Here is a 19564-nt window from a genome sequence, read left to right on the forward strand (position 1 = left end):
TACCCTTCTCATAAATGGACAAACTCCTTGTACATCTCTTGATCTTTTTCCGTATTCCATTGCTTTCTAGCTACCTCTTCTCCTCACCCCTCCTGGATCTTTTCCTCCAGGTGCCTCTCTCATATTTTTCATATGTAGTTTATTCTTTTCCCAGGTTGTTTTTTGCTTTGGCCGGGGGAGGGGGAGTATTTGGCCTTGAGATTTTTAGTCTGTGTTTCAGTTTATTTTAACAGAGATAATACCAATATCTACCTCATGGGACTGTTGGGAGGCTACACTGAGCTAATATATATGTAAAATATTCACCATGATACCTAGAACCTAGCGAGCACACAGTAAAGGTTAGTTGCTGCTGCTGCTGTTTAAATATGGTTTTTTTATTATCATCACTGCACTGTGGTGAGACAGTGGTGTAGAAGAGATAGACGTTGACCTCAAGAAGTTTATAATTTCATTTTGTCTACATAGAGTAAACTGTGACTCTCTAAGATTTTTGTATACCATTATTTTTGGAACGTTTTATTTATTAGGCTATGAATATTCTTTTATTGGGTGTCACACAAATGACATCTTGTGTTGGAAAATGTTAGGTGTTATTGTGTAACTTCTACTAAGAAAACACCATTTCCTCTGTTGGTCTCTTGCAGATTATAAGGAACAGAGAAATGCTGAGGTTATTTTGGGTGATACGGATTTATTGTAAAGTACATGATGCTAAAGAAAAAGTTATTCATGACACTTGTTAAAGATGGTATGGCAGACCGTATTCCAGAGGGGCCATGGTGACCAGTACAGGGATCACTGCAATGGGGTCTGTCATTTGGGGAGAGAAATTGGACTCAACTCCAACAAGGACAAATGGGGATTTATAACCAAGGAGCAGAATGGAGGTCAGTGAATGGAAAATTACTGAGAGAAAGGATGAGGGGTTTCTGGCTAAACAGACTGGATAGGATTATTGCTGAAGGGAGACCGTGGTGATAAGATAGCTCAGATATGGAGGGTGGTTAGACACCCAGGGTGGGGGATTTCTTTAAACTGACTTAGCAGCATTCTTGCTCAAACCAGATTCTGCGAGGACAGAGAGAGAAGCTCATGGTTAGGCCTAGTCAAGCAGAAGACTCAGAGGGGCCTGACTAGAGTTTTGGTCAAAGGAGAGAGTCTCTGTCAATGGGAAGTGAGATCCAAGGACAGCATCTCATGATTTGCACAATCACATTCTGCAGATAATGGGAACATTGTTCAGGATAAAACAACTACTTTGGTATCAGAACAGTTTGCTATGCTCATGAATCAGTTTTTTCTTATCTCTGCTTTTTTATGGATTCTGCGTTGACTGTCAGCCCCCACTCTTTCCTTTTTTTCTCTCACTAATTCTGCTGCCTCAGGGCTTCTGTCTTCTGTTCCCTTAGGGTTTCTCTGTGCTTTCTTTTCTCTGTTGTTTCTTTTTCTGGGTTTGCTATTTTGTATTCAAACTACTTTCCAATATACTCACATTTAGAAGTTGACTAGAATTGTATCTAACTGGAAGTGGAGGAGGGAAGATGCATCATTCCTCTCCCTGTTTCAGAGGAGCAGGTGCTGAGAGAGGAAGGGAGATGATGGACCAGGTCTGTGGGGATTTCTGGATGCAGATTCTGTTCTTCTAACCTGTGCATTTGGACTTCTTTACAACTCTTCATGGTAATGACCCTCCTCACAGGTCTGGAAAAATGATAGTAGTCATTTCTACTGAAATTATTGCTGTCATAAAATATCTTAAAGGCCATGAGGAATGGGTTCACAGACACATTCACTTGGAGACAAATAATTATTGCTTCCAACAGAAATGGAATGTTGTCTGCTGGCTTGACCTTTCTGTGGCAAGAATAAAGCCTTATTCTTAGGAAAGATCATAGTTATTGAGTCATATTGGGTGTTCCAAGGACAAATTTCTGAAAAGATGCAGAGCCATTGAGAGGTTTTTCCAGTCAGATAGCAATCTGATCTTCATAATAAAGGTGTTGGGTTCAGTACTCTTAAGATAGACAATCATCATGCTTTAAATCTTACACACCCTTTTAAGCTGTCCAAGTCAACTATCTGTTTGAGAACAAGCAGACAGTTAAGCATTCATTTGGTTGAAGAATCTTAGTGTTGTTCTAATTTTGGTTGTTGCTTATTTTTCTTCTTGATTTTACATTTTACCATAAAGAGATTTTGCTTACCTAATCACTGGAATTTTTTTTGTATGTGTGTATGTGTTATTAGATTATAAAAGGAATTAAGATGGTGCAAAATGCAATAATACAACAAGATGAGCGACTGGCCAAAGCAATGGTCAGCGATGGTTCCTTTCATATTACCCTGCTGGTGATGCAATTATTAAATGAAGATGAAGTAAACATGTGAGTAATATATTTTTCTTAAATATAATTTTCCAAATTATTACTTTAATATGAGTAAGCACAGCAGAACCCAAAGAGACATTCTAAATTTAAAGAAGTAGTCTCTATACAATTTATTCCAGTTAATAGTTAATATACAGAGTAAAGTATATAAATATTCTTTTTAATCTAAACTTTTAAACTCTGTTATGGTTATCAAGTGGTAGCCCTTGGTTATGTAATCGTTTTGTCCATGCTCATATTATCAGCACTCTGGACTTGACCATTTAGGTTAAAACTTTAGATACATATTCTGGAATCATGGCACAACCACCTCTTATTATCTGCCTCACTTTGGGCAAATCATGTACTTTCTAAGTAAATGGAGAAAATAATAGTACCAATACATGCAAGAGCTCTTTGCCTAGGGCCTGGCACATAGTAGGCACTCTATTATTAGCTATGAGAGCTGCCATTTTACTAGGCCACTGGACAATTTCAGTTTCACCTTAGTCATTTTAGAGTCACTGTACTCTACCTACCGCCACCGCCCCCATGCCAGGGTTCTGCCATAAAGGTTGAAGAAAAGTCATTGATTACTGCTTTCCAACCTGAAAGAAACCTTGTTCTTCCCCCAATTTTCTGGGACACTCTTATCTGTACTTAGATTTTCCTTTCCTCTGTTTCCTGCTATATAGCTCACTGTGTTAAGTTCAAGCCTAAGATCTATGGAAAACCAAAGCCAGGATGAATTGCAGGTTGCTTTTGTTATCTACTTTAACAGCTATATCTCCTGAGGGAATGAGGAGCAAGGCTTGAATTAGGAAGGGGTTGAGGAAAAGATAAAATAAAAAAGGATAAGATGAAACAAATTAATAACTCAAAATATTCAACCCATTATGATTATTGTAGTTATGTCTTTTAAAGAGTAGAAGCTCATGTCTTTAGAGGTCAATCTTATGATCTGTCCCGAGCCGATGTACCCAAAGTAGCCTTGAGCATCCTGCGAGGACAGAGAGGAGGGGAGATTTTACTTGCCTGACTTTGATCACTTTGCCAATCAGAAGATAAAAGCAGTTCTCTGGTGCTCTTGAAAGAAGAGAATCCAAAGAAGATGCTATGCAAAATGAAAGGTTGAGAGAAGGGAGTCATGCTCTGTGTGTGTTAGAATGGTCAGGATTCTCCAGAGAAACAGCACCAATAGGAGAGTATCTATGTAGAGATCTATCTATATCTGTCTGTGCAGACATGTATATCTTTACGTAGAGAGATTTATTTTAAAGAATTGTCTCCCATGATTGAGGGAGAAGTCTGGAATCTGCATGGCAGTCCGCAAGGGGAGTTGATGTCTCAAGACCTTAGTCAATCTGGGGACAGAATTCCTTCTTGGGGGACTCCAGTCTTTTCTATTAAGGCCCTTTAGCTGATTGGATTGGGTCCACACCCATTCTGGAGGGGCAGAGGTATCAACTTTTAAGTGATGGTGAGGTTCAAGGTGTGACCTCACTTTGGGGCAGCTAGAATGGAATTGATGAGGTTTCTGGGAAGACATTGTTTATGTGAATGATTTATTAAAAGTCTCTAATTTTTAACTTTTTATCCTATACTGTATAATATGTTAGACATCTAGATTGTCCATTTCTTGTCCTGTATTGATTCCTAATTTTCAAAGTCTAATATCAAGTTTTAGTTGTTTAATAGTATACCGATCGATGGATTGGATATGGAATGTGCAGATACTTTAAAAAAAAATCATTAATTTCTTGAGGTAGATGTCACCTAAACTCCTTTGTGTCCTTATAGTGTAGGAGAAAGGAATAAAAATATATTAGGCCAAGCCCGGCTGCTGATTTGAAAAGATAGGTGTCCTGTCTTAGTTTGAAATACAACCTTTGGGTCTGAACTCCAGTTTGAGAATTTTGTTTCTTATATGCATTTGCTTTTTACTTACTTTACCTTAAAGAAGCCTTTTTGTAAGCCCCTCTTGAAAACATATTCTATTTAATATAATTCGAATATTAGTGATACTCCCAGTAGACACTGATTCCTTCTTACTCTGTGAATCAGTGGCATCTTATTGGCACAAATTTACTGATTTATACTACTAGAGAACTGGAAAAATGGACTGAATTTAGATAATCTATATTTCTTTAAAGAATAACGACATAGAATTCACTGTCTCTGAAAAGTCTTAAACTTTCTCATGGTCTGCTTTAACATATAGTTTCATTTAAAACAAATATCTTGAATTCCCGCAACTTATAAATGAGCCAGGAGTAGCTGTTCTGTTATCACATGCTTTAATTCATAGCACACAGTAAAGGAAAATACTGACTTAAAAGTATGTGCACTGTTTGGATGAACATAACTACAGTTAGGTAATAGTGAATTTAAACTGGATTTGGAGGTACAATGAGAAATGTACCATACTTATAGCTATATAATGTTTCAGAGAAATGAGACTGAGTATTGAAGTCATATGAAAATCAGTTAAAAACTTTACCTGAAGACTAATTTAGAAATATGAAAGATCAAGAAAAATGCTGATTTTTTCAAACACCTGGCTGAACAAATCACTGATCAAAATAATTTAAACGAATGGCAATCCACTGGAAGGGTGTTTTAAAGCCCTGGATGAATGTGCTTAGTTCTTTTTTAAGTAATTGCTGCCCTCTAGTGAGATTTCATTTTTTTCTCAAAGTACCTATACCAAAATCTCTTCAAGATAGAAGTAATTCTAATTTTCCAAATATCAAAAACCTTGTAATGTCCAATTCAGTAATATAGCAGACATTTGTTTTTATTAAGAAAAGTGTGGCTGGACGCAGTGGCTCACACCTGTAATCCCAGCAATTTGGGAGGCCAAGGCGGGAGCATCACTTGAGCCCAGGAGTTTGAGACCAGCTTTCGCAGCACAGGGGAACCTCTCTATAAATAATTAAAAAAAAATAGCCAGGCATGTTGGCATACACCTGTGTATTCCAGCTACTCAGGAGGCTGAGGCAGGAGGATCACCTAAGCCCAGGAGGTCAAGGCTTCAGTCAGCTGTGATCCCACCACTGCACTCCAGCCTGGGTGACAGACAGAGAACCTGTCTGAAAAAAAGAAGAGAGAAAGAGACAGAAAGACAGAGAAAAAAATGAAGAAGAAGAAAGAAGAAGAGAGAAGAAGAAAAGATATAGCACTTCCAACACAGAGCGGCCATATAATTGCATAGGCTAAATAGCTAAAGTATATATGGCAAACTTACAGTTACAATTGGGGAATATAATTAAAGTTGTATTTTATTTGAGTCTAAGTATAGCAAATTATCTAATTACAGAGACTGTTGCATTTTAAGAGATAGTGTGTTTTAACTTTTATTAGAGTGCCTCACAAATAGTATGTACTGTAAAAGTGTTAGTACTTTCATCAAGAATCTAGAACTTGACATCTAATGTAAGGTAATGTAATCTAATGTAATCTCTTGTAGGTACTCGGTTTTTTGGGATATATTTTCAGTAATTTTTTGAGTTGTTCATATTTCACTTGGTTAAACATTTTTTGGTAAACTGTAAAATAGTGTCTACTTTCATGTCTTTAATAGCAATTATAATTAGGTAAAGATTTCTTTACTTCTTCCATAGTTTTTGTTTAAAACTGTCTATCAGTTTTAATCATAAAGTTTAGATTTAGAAGGTATTTTGAGCCTTAAAATAATTAGTACAAATATCAAAATGAATTCATCTTTCTAAAACTGGTACTTTGTTTCTTATTTGGTTTTGTATATTTTATTACTTAATGTGTTACTGAAAAATGTATTATTTCTTACTAGTGGTATTGATGCTCTTTTGGAATTGAAACCATTCATAGAAGAACTCCTCCAAGGAAAACATTTGACTTTGCCCTTTCAAGGGATTGGCACTTTTGGAAATCAGGTTGGATTTGTGAAGCTGGCAGAAGGGGATCATATAAACTCACTTTTGGAGATAGCAGGTAAAACAGCAACACATTCATATGAAATCTTGTCTGTTGGAGAAGCAATATTTTTCAATTTTGTAATAGAGACCTGACATTTTTTAATTTTGAAAGATGATGGACTAGACTCAAGTATTTTTGAGGACTGTCCCAATCATAAGTCTGAAGGATTTCAGTGCTTATCATAACATTTGGCATACAGTAGCTGGCACTTGGTAAGTACTGAATCAATGAATAGGAGTCACTGGTTGCCTATTCAAAGGCTTGTAGGAGTTGTCATTCCCATTCCAGAGAGCCAATTGGTGAATCAGCAAGGTTTCCATTTATGCCGCTCCCCTCCACCCACTCCCCTGGAGGGACTACTCTCTGAGCAGAAGGCCCATTGGTGTTAGCAGAAGACCTCACATGTGTTGGAGAACATATTGCTTTGTGCAGCACAATTGAAAGTGTCAGGGAATTGGAAGCAGAAAAAATCATAACCTGGTTGAGTGACTTCAGTTTGATCCAGAGATAGTAGGTTGGGTATTAGCCTACATGCTGTGAGAAATTTTTATTTTCACATCATTTCATGTCATGTCATCTAATTGCAGGTTCAGTAATCCATAGTTCATAACACGCTTGCATCATTGGTCCATGCTCTGCGTTTTTTTTCTTTCTATCTATTATTCCTTCTACTGTTTTCTTTCTCTGCCCCCTCTTCCCTCTCTTCTTGCCTCCATCCCTCCTTCTCTTTATGTATCTACCCTTCTCTCTCTCTATCTCTTAAAAAGCAGTGTAATAATAACCTGGGAATCTACCACCCCAAACAGAAGCTAGTACTTTGGTAGTAATCTAACCATATTGTCCTTTCAGTAATGCATCCTTTTGCCTTCCTCCAGTTAAGTTCACTATCATCCTGAAGTCAGTGTTTACTTCCTTTTATTTTCCCAAAGTATTTGCATTTTCATTTTAGTTGGTTTTAACTTAATACAAAGGGCATCGTGTTGTATGTGATCTATTGGGACATCCTTTTCGCTTAATATTACATTGCCTCTTTGCTGTTTAATAATTGCCTATTTTAAAGTGTACGTTTGGCAGGGAGTGAGGATCAGGTTTCATTGCTGGTTTTTCTTTTGTGTTCTTAAGATATTTGTGATAAATATTTTTGTGAATGTCAATGTTTATATAGGGCTGGATTATCATTCAGATTAATTGTTAGAATGACATTTAGTGTAGTGTCAGTTGTGCTGTCTGGTACATGGTTTAAGTTCACTGAGTTCATTATCCATTCAGATGTATCAGAAGTAGAGCTGTTTAGTTATCTTTTTAGTAGATTTCTGTTATATATTTGAAATACATTTTACATAACAGCATTTCCATTGGGTTGCAAATGTGAAATTCACTATTGTTATTAGTGACACAGCCACATTCGTTTTAGCTAAGATTTTTATAAATTTATTTCCTCTAAATTTCATTTCTTCTACATAATGTTGGGCCCAAGGAATTATACTTTAGTAGGAATAATTCATTCCTTTAGCATGCAGTTAGCCAGTGCCAGCTAGATACTTGGGATAGAAAACTGAAAAAATAAAAAAAATTAAAAAAAAGATCCTTTTTGTCTAAGGAGCTTATAGCCTTGTGCAGAAACAAACAGGCAAGCAATTGCAGTGCAATATAGTAATAATAATAATTTTTGTAATGAGAGGCAGAGGCACAGAGTATAGTGGGCACACAGGAGAAGGGGGCTGGATTGAGGAAGATTTCATAGGAGAAATAGCATTTGAGTTAACATTTGAAGTGTAAATACAGGTTTTCTGGTTGAACAAATGGGAGGAGTGTATTCTGGGTAGAGGGAACAGCATATGCAAATAAATCAAGTTCTATTTAGGGACCTACAAGTAGTTTAGTGTTATGAAGTATAAATTGCAAATCTATAGATATCATCAAATGAGATTCATATGCTAAAGGGAGCAGTGAAGATAAAATAAGGGCATGAGGAGAGTGGTGAAAGTTTAGAATGGTGACCAAGGGAAATGGAAGGGGAAAGTTTAATAAGCAGCATGTAATGGGTTGCAGAGCAGTGCAGAAGGTGCATTTGGGATGAGTGCAAAAATTTGTAATGGTACTAATTTGTGATCTTCTCAAGTACTATTCTAGGATTTAGCTATGGGAATGGAGAGGGGAAACTGAATTAATCCATACTTGAGCACTTGTATGGTAGGTGTGGTAAAAAGACAAAGGAACAAGACTGTCAAGAGAGTGGCAGAATGTTTGATGTGATCATTATTGGACGTACATTAAGAGAAGGCAGTGAAGTCTGGATGGGACTAATATTTGGAAGGAGAATAGAGTAATAGGACTGAAGAAGAGAGTTAATAGAAGTTCAAGAGTGAGAAAGGAAAATCAGGAGGTGTGATCAGAGAGCAGTATATTGGATTTTATGAATTGAGGAGCTTTCTGGTTAATAGAGAGTATGTAGAAACTTCGCTCGTTGACGTCACAAAGAAAAACAAATGATAGCTAGAAGTTTTAAAATCAAGAGAAAGACAGATTATTAGGTTTCATAGGAGAAACTTATAGCTTCAATGAAGTCCCTAGGTACATGATCATTTATAGTATACAAAAAACTATAAATAATAATTTTTTTAAGAGGCACAATTTTTAATAACAAGAACGGTAGAGACATGTAGGAATGAATCAACTAAAGGATATGCAAGACTTCTATGGAGGAAATATTTTGACTATTCCATCTTTACTAGTATGTTTATCATAATACTTTTCCCTTTTCCTTTTGTAAAGACAGAGTCTTGCTCTGTCACCCAGGCTGGAGTGCAGTGGTGTAATCGTGACTCACTGCAGCCTTGAGCTCCTAGGCTCAAGCGATCCTCCTGCCTCAGCTTCTTGGGTAGTTGGGACTACAAGTGTGCACCACCATGGCCAGCTAATTTTTTTTTTTTTAAGAGTTGGGGTCTCGCTATGTTGCCAAGACTGGTCTTGAACTCTTGGCCTCAAGCAGTTGTCCTGCCTCAGCCTTGTAAAGTGTTGGGATTGCAGGCATGAGCCACTGTGCCCAGCCCCTCCTTTCTTTTTCTGTTTGTTACAAGAGCATCTCCTCTCACTGAGAAATACATTTCTAAACTAAGCCAGACCATCAAAAAAATTGCATAGGTACTTAGACAAAATTGTGTAAAACTTTGTAGAACTGATATTACAGAATTGCTTTTACTGTAATTCTTTTGGCATTATTTGATGATTTTATAAGAAAAAGGTTTATGGAAATTCTCTGTGTTTAAGTATTAAAAATGTTGATTATATCTTGTTAACTAACATGAGTTGATTAGAAAAAATTCTTTTTGGCTGGGCGCGGCAGCTCATGCCAGTAATCCCAGCACTTTGGGAGGCTGAGGTGAGCAGATCACGAGGTCAGGGGTGACCAGTACTCGAGATCAGCCTGGCCAATATGGTGAAACCCCGTCTCCACTAAAAATACAAAAAATTAGCAGGGTGTGATGGCACACCCCTGTAGTCCCAGGCTGAGGCAGGAGAATCACTTGAACCCAGGAGGCAGAGGTTGCAGTGAGCCAAGATCGTGCCCCTGTACTCCAACCAAGGCGACAGAGTGAGACTCCATCTCAAAAAAAAAAAAAAAAGAAAAAATTCTTTTTAATTTTAATATAGGGGCTATTTCTTTTGAACATGTTGTTTTTTACCTAATGAATGTTGAACATTTAACTTGTGTCTTTGGGTTAGAATTAGTTACTTGAAAACTTAGAATCTAATTTCTTGTGTACTTCAATTTAGAATATAGGATTTAGAATTTAGAATACGTTATTCTTTTTGTGCACTTATCTCATACCTGGCTTCATGTTTTCTTTACAGTTTTAGTTTCCCTATGTCTCATTTTCTTTATTTTAAATTTACTTACTATAGTGTACACTTCTTTGGACTTATCTTAAGTCCTATTTTTAGGGATAGGGTGAAGCAAAACGTGTAAATAAGCATCCAAACAAATAAGCAGTATTTACAAGTCAAGGAGTACTTAAAATCATTAGTTGGCCAACGAGAAGGCAACTCTAATTGTTTTGAGGGCACATCATTTGGGACCAATGCCCACAGTTAATCTTTTCTTCCTGGGCAAATCATTTGGGACTGATGCCCACAATTAAACTTAATCTTTTCTTCCTGGCTGCTCTGGAAAAAATGCTAGACTTAGAGCTTTTCTTTGGTAATGTAAACATCTCTGCACTCAAGAAACATTTCTAATTAGTCATCCATCCATTGTTCTTTTAAATAATTCACTGGTTGCTTGCAACGTTGAGAATTCCATCCATTCTTTGCAAATATTCTCACAAAGGCATTTTCCAATATTGATGAAAGATTCATTGTGTGCTGAGGAATGTGAAGTCTCACCAGCTTTAATATGAATATAAGCCCGAAGATACTGGTTTGTTATTACTGCTCCTGTAATTCTTCTCTTGATTCCAGAGGTATTGGGTACTGTTGATTAAAAATATTTATGTGTTTTCAAAAGTTTCAACAAAGCATTATACCAAATAGAAGCTGGAGGGAGAAAAGCATTCTTTCCCCTCATATAATCGCTGTTATACTTGCTTTTAATCTTTTACGTGTGTATTGTACTGTTGTTTTTGATTATAATTTTTATGCACTTTTATGAGAAACCTAAATATTTGAATATACATGGAAAACTTTATTCACTTACTGAAGCAACATGTATTTATTAATTATTGGGGACGTACTGTGTCAGGCATTGAAGTTTAGATATAGCCTCTATTTACATAGTGTTCAGATATTCAGAATGTTCAGCACATGAAATTCTTGTCAATATTTTGCTTCTTTAGATATATTTTTAAAAGAATGCCTCAGGCTGGGGACAGTGGCTTGTGCCTGTAATCCCAGCCACTCAGCAGACTGAGGTAGGAGGATTACGTGAGCTCAGGGGCTGGAGGTTACAGTGAGGTATGATTGTGCCACTACACTCTAGTCTGGGCAACAGAGGGAGACCCCATCTCAAAAAAAGAATGCCTTAGGATTAGTACTACTTCAATGCAACAGTATCAGTAAACTGATTTAATATTTGTTTTTGCATCATATTTTATAAGCTGTTTGGTCAAATGATATATTCCAACTTTCAGAAGAATATATTCCATTGACCAAAGTTTCTTAAAACTTTGTAATAAATTGTATGTATATGCCTACACAGGAATATTAAAATTTTGTTCATTCAAAATAATGGAGACAGAGCTAGTTTGACTTACTGTAAAGCAGGAAAATTTGTAAAGAAAGTAATTCTAGTTGACCTTTGAACAGCATGGGGATTGGTGCCCAGAACCCTGCGTAGTCAAAATTCCCCATGTAACTTTTGACTCCCCCAGAAGTTTACTACTAATAGTCTACTGTTGACTGAAAGCCTTATTGATAGCATAAACAACTGATTAACACATATTTTCTATGTTACATGTATTATTAATATATACTATATTCTTGTGATAAATAATTTAGAGAAAAGAAAATGCTATTAAGAGAATCCTAAGAAAGAGAATACATGTTTGCTGTTCATTAAGTGGAAGTGGATGATCATAAAGGTTTTCATCCTCATCATTTTCACATTGAGTGGACTGAGGAAGAGGAGGAGTGAGTCTTGCTGTCTTAGGGGTGGCAGAGGCACAAGAAGTGGAGGTGGAAGCAGGGAGGCAGGATAGGCAGGCACACACGTGTAACTTCTATTGAAAAATATCCATATATACACCAAGCAGACCTAATGGACATCTACAGAACTCTCCACCCCAAATCAACAGAATATACATTCTTCTCAGCACCACATCACACTTATTCCAAAATTGACCACATAGTTGGAAGTAAAGCACTCCTCAGCAAATGTACAAGAACAGAAATTATAACAAACTGTCTCTCAGACCATAGTGCAATCAAACTAGAACTCAGGATTAATAAACTCACTGAAAACCACTCAACTACATGGAAACGGAACAACCTGCTCCTGAATGACTACTGAGTACATAACGAAATGAAGGCAGAAATAAAGATGTTCTTTGAAAACAGTGAGAACAAAGATACAACATACCAGAATCTTTGGGACACATTTAAAGCACTGTGTAGAGGGAAATTTATAGCACTAAATGCCCACAAGAGAAAGCAGGAAAGATCTAAAATTGACACCCTAACATCATAATTAAAAGAACTAGAGAACAAGAGCAAACACATTCAAAAGCTAGCAGAAGGCAAGAAATAACTAAGATCAGAGCAGAACTGAAGGAGATAGAGGCACAAAAAAACCCTTCAAAAATCAGTGAATCCAGGAACTGGTTTTTTTGAAAAGATCAACAAAATTGATAGACCGCTAGCAAGACTAATAAAGAAGAAAAGAGAGAAGAATCAAATAGACGCAATAAAAAATGATAAAGGGGATATCACCACTGACCCCACAGAAATACAAACTACCATCAGAGAATACTATAAACACCTCTACACAAATAAACTAGAAAACCTAGAAGAAATGGATAAATTCCTGGACACATACAATCTCCCAAGACTAAACCAGGAAGAAGTTGAATCCCTGAATAGGCCAATAACAGGCTCTGAAATTGAGGCAATAATTAATAGCCTACCAACCAAGAAAAGTCCAGGACCAGACGGATTCACAGCCAGATTCTACCAGAGGTACAAGGAGGAGCTGATACCATTCCTTCTGAAACTATTCCAATCAATAGAAAAAGAGGGAATCCTTCTTAACTCATTTTATGAGGCCAACATCATCCTGATACCAAAGCCTGGCAGAGACACAACAACAAAAAAAAGAGAATTTTAGACCAGTATCCCTGATGAACATCGATGCAAAAATCCTCAATAAAATACTGGCAAACTGAATCCAGCAGCACATCAAAAAGCTTATCTACCATAATCAAGTGGGCTTCATCCCTGGGATGCAAGGTTGGTTCCATATACGCGAATCAATAAACGTAATCCAGCATATAAACAGAACCAAAGACAAAAACCACATGATTATCTCAATAAATGCAGAAAAAGCCTTTGAAAAAATTCAACAGCCCTTCATGCTAAAAAGTCTCAATAAACTCGGTATTGATGGAACGTATCACAAAATAAAAAGAGCTATTTATGACAAACCCACAGCCAATATCATACTGAATGGGGAAAAACTGGAAGCATTCCCCTTGAAAACTGGGACAAGACAGGGATGCCCTCTCTCACCACTCCTATTCAACATATTGTTGGAACTTCTGGCCAGGGCAATCAGGCAAGAGAAAGAAATAAACGGTATTCAGTTAGGAAAAGAGGAAGTCAAATTGTGAAATCCCATTCACAACTGCTTCAAAGAGAATAAAATACCTAGGAATCCAACTTACAAGGGATGTGAAGGACCTCTTCAAGGAGAACTACAAACCACTGCTCAATGAAATAAAAGAGGACACAAACAAATGGAAGAACATTCCATGCTCATGGATAGGAAGAATCAATACCATGAAAATGGCCATATTGCCCAAGGTAATTTGTAGATTCAAAGCCATCCCCATTAAGCTACCAATGACTTTCTTCACAGAATTAGAAAAAAAATACTTTAAAGTTCGTATGGAATCAAAAAAGAGCCCAGATAGCCAAGACAATCCTAAGCCAAAATAACAAAGCTGGATACATCATGCTACCTGACTTCAAACTATACTACAAGGCTACAGTAATCAAAACGGCATGGTACTGGTACCAAAACAGAGATATAGACCAATGGAACAGAACAGAGACCTCAGAAATAATACCACACATCTACAACCATCTGATCTTTGACAAACCTGACAAAAACAAGAAATAGGGAAAGGATTCCCTATTTAATAAATGGTGCTGGGAAAACTGGCTAGCCATAAGTAGAAAGTTGAAACTGGATCCCTTCCTTACACCTTATACAAAAATTAATTCAAGATGGATTAGAGACTTAAATGTTAGACCTAAAACCATGAAAACCCTAGAAGAAAACCTAGGTAATACCATTCAGTACATAGGCATGGGCAAGGACTTCATGCCTAAAACACCAAAAGCAATGGCAACAAAAGCTAACATTGACAAATGGGATCTAATTAAACTAAAGAGTTTCTGCACAGCAAAAGAAACTACCGTGAGAGTGAACAGGCAACCTACAGAATGGGAGAAAATTTTTGCAATCTACCCATCTGACAAAAGGCTAATATTCAGAACCTACAAAGAACTCAAACAAGTTTACAAGAAAAAAACAACCCCATCAAAAAGTGGGCAAAGGATATGAACAGACACTTCTCAAAAGAAGACATTTATGCAGCCAACAGACACATGAAAAAATGCTCATCGTCACTAGCCATCAGAGAAATGCAAATCAAAATCATAATGAGATACCATCTTACACCAATTAGAATGGTGATCATTAAAAAGTCAGGAAACAACAGGTGCTGGAGAGGATGTGGAGAAATAGGAACATTTTTACACTGTTGGTGGAACTGTAAACTGGTTCAAGCATTGTGGAAGACAGTGTGTCGATTCCTCAAGGATCTCTAACTAGAAATACCATTTGACCCAGCTATCCCAGTACTGGGTATATACCCAAAGGATTATAAACATGCTGCTGTAAAGACACTGCACACATATGTTCATTGCAGCACTATTCACAATAGCAAACACTTGGAACCAACCCAAATGTCCATCAGTGACAGACTGGATTAAGAAAATGTGGCACATATACACCATGGAATACTATGCAGCCATAAAAAAGGATGAGTTCATGTCCTTTGTAGGGACATGGATGCAGTTGGAAACCATCATTCTCAGCAAACTATCACAAGAACAGAAAACTAAACACTGCATGTTCTCACTCATAGGTGGGAATTGAACAATGAGAACACTTGGACACAGGAAGGGGAACATCACACACTGGGGCCTATTGTGGGGTAGGGGGAGGGGGGAGGGATAGCATTAGGAGATATACCTAATGTAAATGATGAGTTAATGGGTGCAGCACACCAACATGGCACATGTATACATATGTAACCTGCATGTTGTGCACATGTACCCTGGAACATAAAGTATAATAATAATAAAAAAAGAAAAATATCCATATATAAGTGGACCTGTTTAGTTCAAACCTGTGTTGTTCAGAGGTTCAGCTGTAGTCCAATTTACCTGATTTTCACTGAGAGAGTTTTTAGATTTACAAGTTAAAAAAATAAATTCTTAAAGTGTTACATAGTTCTTATGAAAAAAGGAACCAATTTCAGACACTACTCTTTGTACTCGTTACTAAATATTGGCAGGATAAAGAGTCATTTAGAATTTGTAATGTGTAAAATTGAAGAAAATTATTGGACATTTTGAACTAGTAGAGTCTAAATTGATGGGCTTTTACCATTAATGGGGGTCAGGATATGCTACTCCATAATATTTTAAGCTAAAGGAATTGGAGAAAACAGCAGAAGTAGGAAAGTCACCCTCTGCCCTGCTGCCCTTCCCTGAAGCAGGTCATAGGACCCACATTTGAGATATGCTCTCTCTATGCCTGGAGGAGTGGAACATCCTCCTTTTTGAAGACACTGGGTCACAGAGGAGAAGCTGAGTCAATAGGCCTTGCTAAGTTTCCCCCAGTTTATTACCATTAAATCATAGTTTTTAATTCAGTTGTACTTCTCCACAACTATCCACTTCTTCATCAAACATAGCATAAAAATACACAGGTTTACATGTTTATTTGGGTCATTATTTTCTTATAAAAGGTCCTATGTCACATAAAGCTTCTGTTAAATAAATTGGAATGCTTGTTTCTTGTTAATCTGTCTTTTTTATAGAGTTCTCTGTAACAATGAATATAGGATGGGTGAGAAGAAGATATTTCTTTTTTCCTGTACCATTAAAATTATGCTGTTACTCACAGTTATTTTTGGTACCTGCTGGTGAGCTAAAGAGACCAAGCCCTTCTTTGCATCACATGTACTGTGGGCTTACGGTGGTAGCCACTTGAGGGAGCAGGTAAGGTGTGTGGCATCAGAGGCTGTGTCTCAGCTTCCTAGCTTGACCTTGAGTGATCCTGTTTTTTTTTTTTTTCCAGAATAAAACAGCACCTTCTTTCCTAGAACTACCCAGTAGCTGATAGAATTAAGAAGATACTGAAAATTTTGCATTTATATGGCATGTTCCCACATTTTATAATGAATGATGAAATTGCACTGAAAAGCTTTTTGCATAGAAATGGATATGTGATTTCATTCATTTTTTCAGCCATATGTAATTTTGTTAAGCTTGTTAGATTGAGAGATTGCTAAAAATTTAGCCCGCTAGAATTATAATAGTTCTTGCAAATCTTTCTTTTTTAAATAGAAAAGTGCCCTTGGTTAGCATGATAAAAGATTCTAAGTACATTTATCTCATACAAGAAAAAATGAAAGGTTTTTAGAAAACCTTTCTTTTGAACATTATGCTTTCTTTTATTTTGACTGTCATTTCCCCCAAATGATGGAGAGACTACATTCTGTGTTTTCTGCTCCTTGTGAAGAATCTGTTCAGTTTCTGGTATCTTTAGGCCCTTCTAGGGTGCTCTATTACTACATGAAGTCTTGGACTTCTAACCACCACAGGCTGGTGGGTTTCCCAGCAGCCCACTAACCCTCCCCCTAATGGCTTGGGCTAGGCTCCCTTCAGAAACATCAAAATAACTTAGCCACACTTCACTTAGAAGACCAGCTTGCCTTCTCAACTAGGATGACTGCTTTCACAGTCCTGCACCATTGAGACCTGCACCATTGAACCTTAGTTTCATACCCTGCCTCTATTTGCGTCTGCCTCCAAGCACACTTCCTCCGTCCTTCCTCTCCTTTCTCACCTCTCTCTTACTCCTTTTTATTCTCACCTCTTTTATTAACTTGATTTTCAATCAAACACTTTCTAAATGGATTGACTTTGTTCCAGGCATTATTCTAATTATCTTATTAAATATTAATTTCGTTCTGACAAATCCATGAGGTAGGGGCTGTCTTAGTTCATTTTGTGTTGCTATAACAGAATACTTGAGGCTGGGTAATTTATGAAGGAAAGACGATTATTGAGCTGACAATTTTGCAGGCTGGGAAGTTCAAGAGCGTAGCACTGCACTGGCTGGCTCCTGGTGAGAACCACATGCTGGGTCAAAACATGGCAGAGAAGTGGAAAAGTGAGTGGGTGCGTGCAAAGAGATCACATGGCGACAGAGGAAGCAAGAGAGAATCTAGGAAGCCTAATTCACTTTTATAAGAGCGTACTCTTTAGTAACTAACCCAGTCCCATGAAAGTGAAAACATCCTCCTAAGGCATTCATCTATTTATGAGAGATCCACCCCTGTGACCCAAACATCTCCCACAAGGCTCCATGTCCAGCACTACCATGTTGGGAATCAGATTTCAACATGAGTTTTGGTGGGGACAAACCACATCCAAACCATGGGAAGACCATTGTCATCACTCCTGTTTGTCAGGGAAACTGAGGCACAAAGAAGTTAAGTAATTTGTTAGTGAGTAGGGGAACCAGGACTCAAGCCCAAGCAGTCTGATTCCAGATTCTGTGCTCTTAATCACTATGCTAGTCTGTTACATTGTAAATTAGCAACCGGACTCCCTAAACATTTTCCAGGAATACCTCTTCTTGCCTTAGCTGAGACTCAGCTCTTATCTGATTGAAATCACAGCTTCTTCTAGGTGAAGGCTGCTCATTTCACCCAATCCCACATTCCACAGGACCCAGAGATATCATCTACATTCTCTTTGCTCTCTGTTGCTTTGTCCCTGTTCTAGCCTCACACAAAGGCCTTTCCTTATTGGTGGTTCATGTTACCTGGTTTTGTTACCTTCTGCCTCTCTTTTTGCTGTCATCTGAATATTTCCTCTCCTATTTTGAGGATTTTGTTTCATAGCTTACATTGCAGTGCTTGCGTCCTTCAGTAGCACGAGCACAATCTGTCCAGCCATGCTGGCACAAAGTGAGCTTTGGAGTCAGTCAGAACCATTTGCGTTCCTGTGCAGTCTGTTACCAGCTGAGTGGTTTTAAGCAATTTACTTCACCTCCCAGTCCTTCCGTTTCTTTATTTGTACAATGGGCATAATAGTAACTGTTCTGAAAATAAAGTGAGATAATCTATACGAAGTGTTTAGCACAGTATTGGGCACATAGACAATGTTAAACAGATGGTAGCTGTTATTATTAATGATAAATACTCCATTCCCACTACTGCCATCACAGCTGTTGCTTTTCTTAAAATCCCTTGACTTCTTTGACGTTAGCATCCTACACCCATACACCACTCTGCCACTCATAAGCATATTTCTGAGACCTTAAACTCAGTTATAGCTATCGCCACAGCTTCCCATTCTAGTTGCCATTTACTTCCTTTCCACTACTACTAATGCTCAGCCAGGCTTGGCCTCTTCCAGAACAGCATGGATGTATTCATTCTCACACTAGACAAGGCCTCAAGGTATGTCACTTTCTTGGTGGCTCTTTCAGTTGTCCTATCTCCTTCTGTTTGACCTGGCTGGGAAACACCAATGGCAGATCCAATCCAGTCATTTGCTTTTTTGCCCCAACACCTGGGCAAAATAAAATCCACCGTCCTTGCTGTAGCCCACAATACCCTCCATGTTCTGGTGTGCTGCCTGTATCTCCTGCCTTATCATGGTCCTCTCTCCCTGCCCACTGTGCTCCAGTTGAACTTTCTTCTTACAGATACTGGACTCAACCAAGTCTTTTCTGCTATAGATCTTCTGAAAATGCCTGAGTGTTCCTTCTGCTTAGACCTCTTCATTCTTAGGATCTCAAATGTCACCACTTCAGAGTCCCTGCCCACTGTGAGTAGAGTATTTTTATAAGTAAGCGCTCTATCACTGTACCCAGTGGGATGCCCTCATAGAGCTCATCACATGTTGTGATTATGTTTTTGTCTATTTGTGTTTTTTTTTTATTGTTGTTTGTTCGTTTGTTTTGAGATGGAGTCTCGCTCTGTCGCCCGGGCTGGAGTGCAGTTGCGCGATCTTGGCTCACCGCAAACTCTGCCTCCTGGGTTCAAGTGATTCTCCTGTCTCAGCCTCCCTAGTAGCTCGGATTACAGGTGCCTGCCACCACACCCAGCTAAGTTTTGTATTTACAGTAGAGATGGGGTTTCACCATGTTGGCCAGGCTGGTCTCAAACTCGTGACATCAAGTGATCTGCCTGCCTCAGCCCCTCAAAGTGCTG

The 19564-nt window shown here is 37.9% G+C and overlaps 1 protein-coding gene across 1 annotated transcript in view; it reads left to right on the forward strand.

The window, feature by feature from the left end:
- The window catches only part of AKAP7 (A-kinase anchoring protein 7), a 147313-nt gene that overhangs the window by 24953 nt on the left and 102796 nt on the right, over positions 1-19564 (forward strand). Inside the window, exons 4-5 of the mRNA XM_025384225.1 lie at positions 2251-2387; positions 6181-6341. Coding sequence (XP_025240010.1) covers positions 2251-2387; positions 6181-6341 — 298 coding nt within the window. The remainder of the gene's footprint in view (positions 1-2250; positions 2388-6180; positions 6342-19564) is intronic.

This window comes from Theropithecus gelada, chromosome 4 (assembly GCF_003255815.1).
Source record: "Theropithecus gelada isolate Dixy chromosome 4, Tgel_1.0, whole genome shotgun sequence".
Taxonomy (NCBI): domain Eukaryota; kingdom Metazoa; phylum Chordata; class Mammalia; order Primates; family Cercopithecidae; genus Theropithecus; species Theropithecus gelada.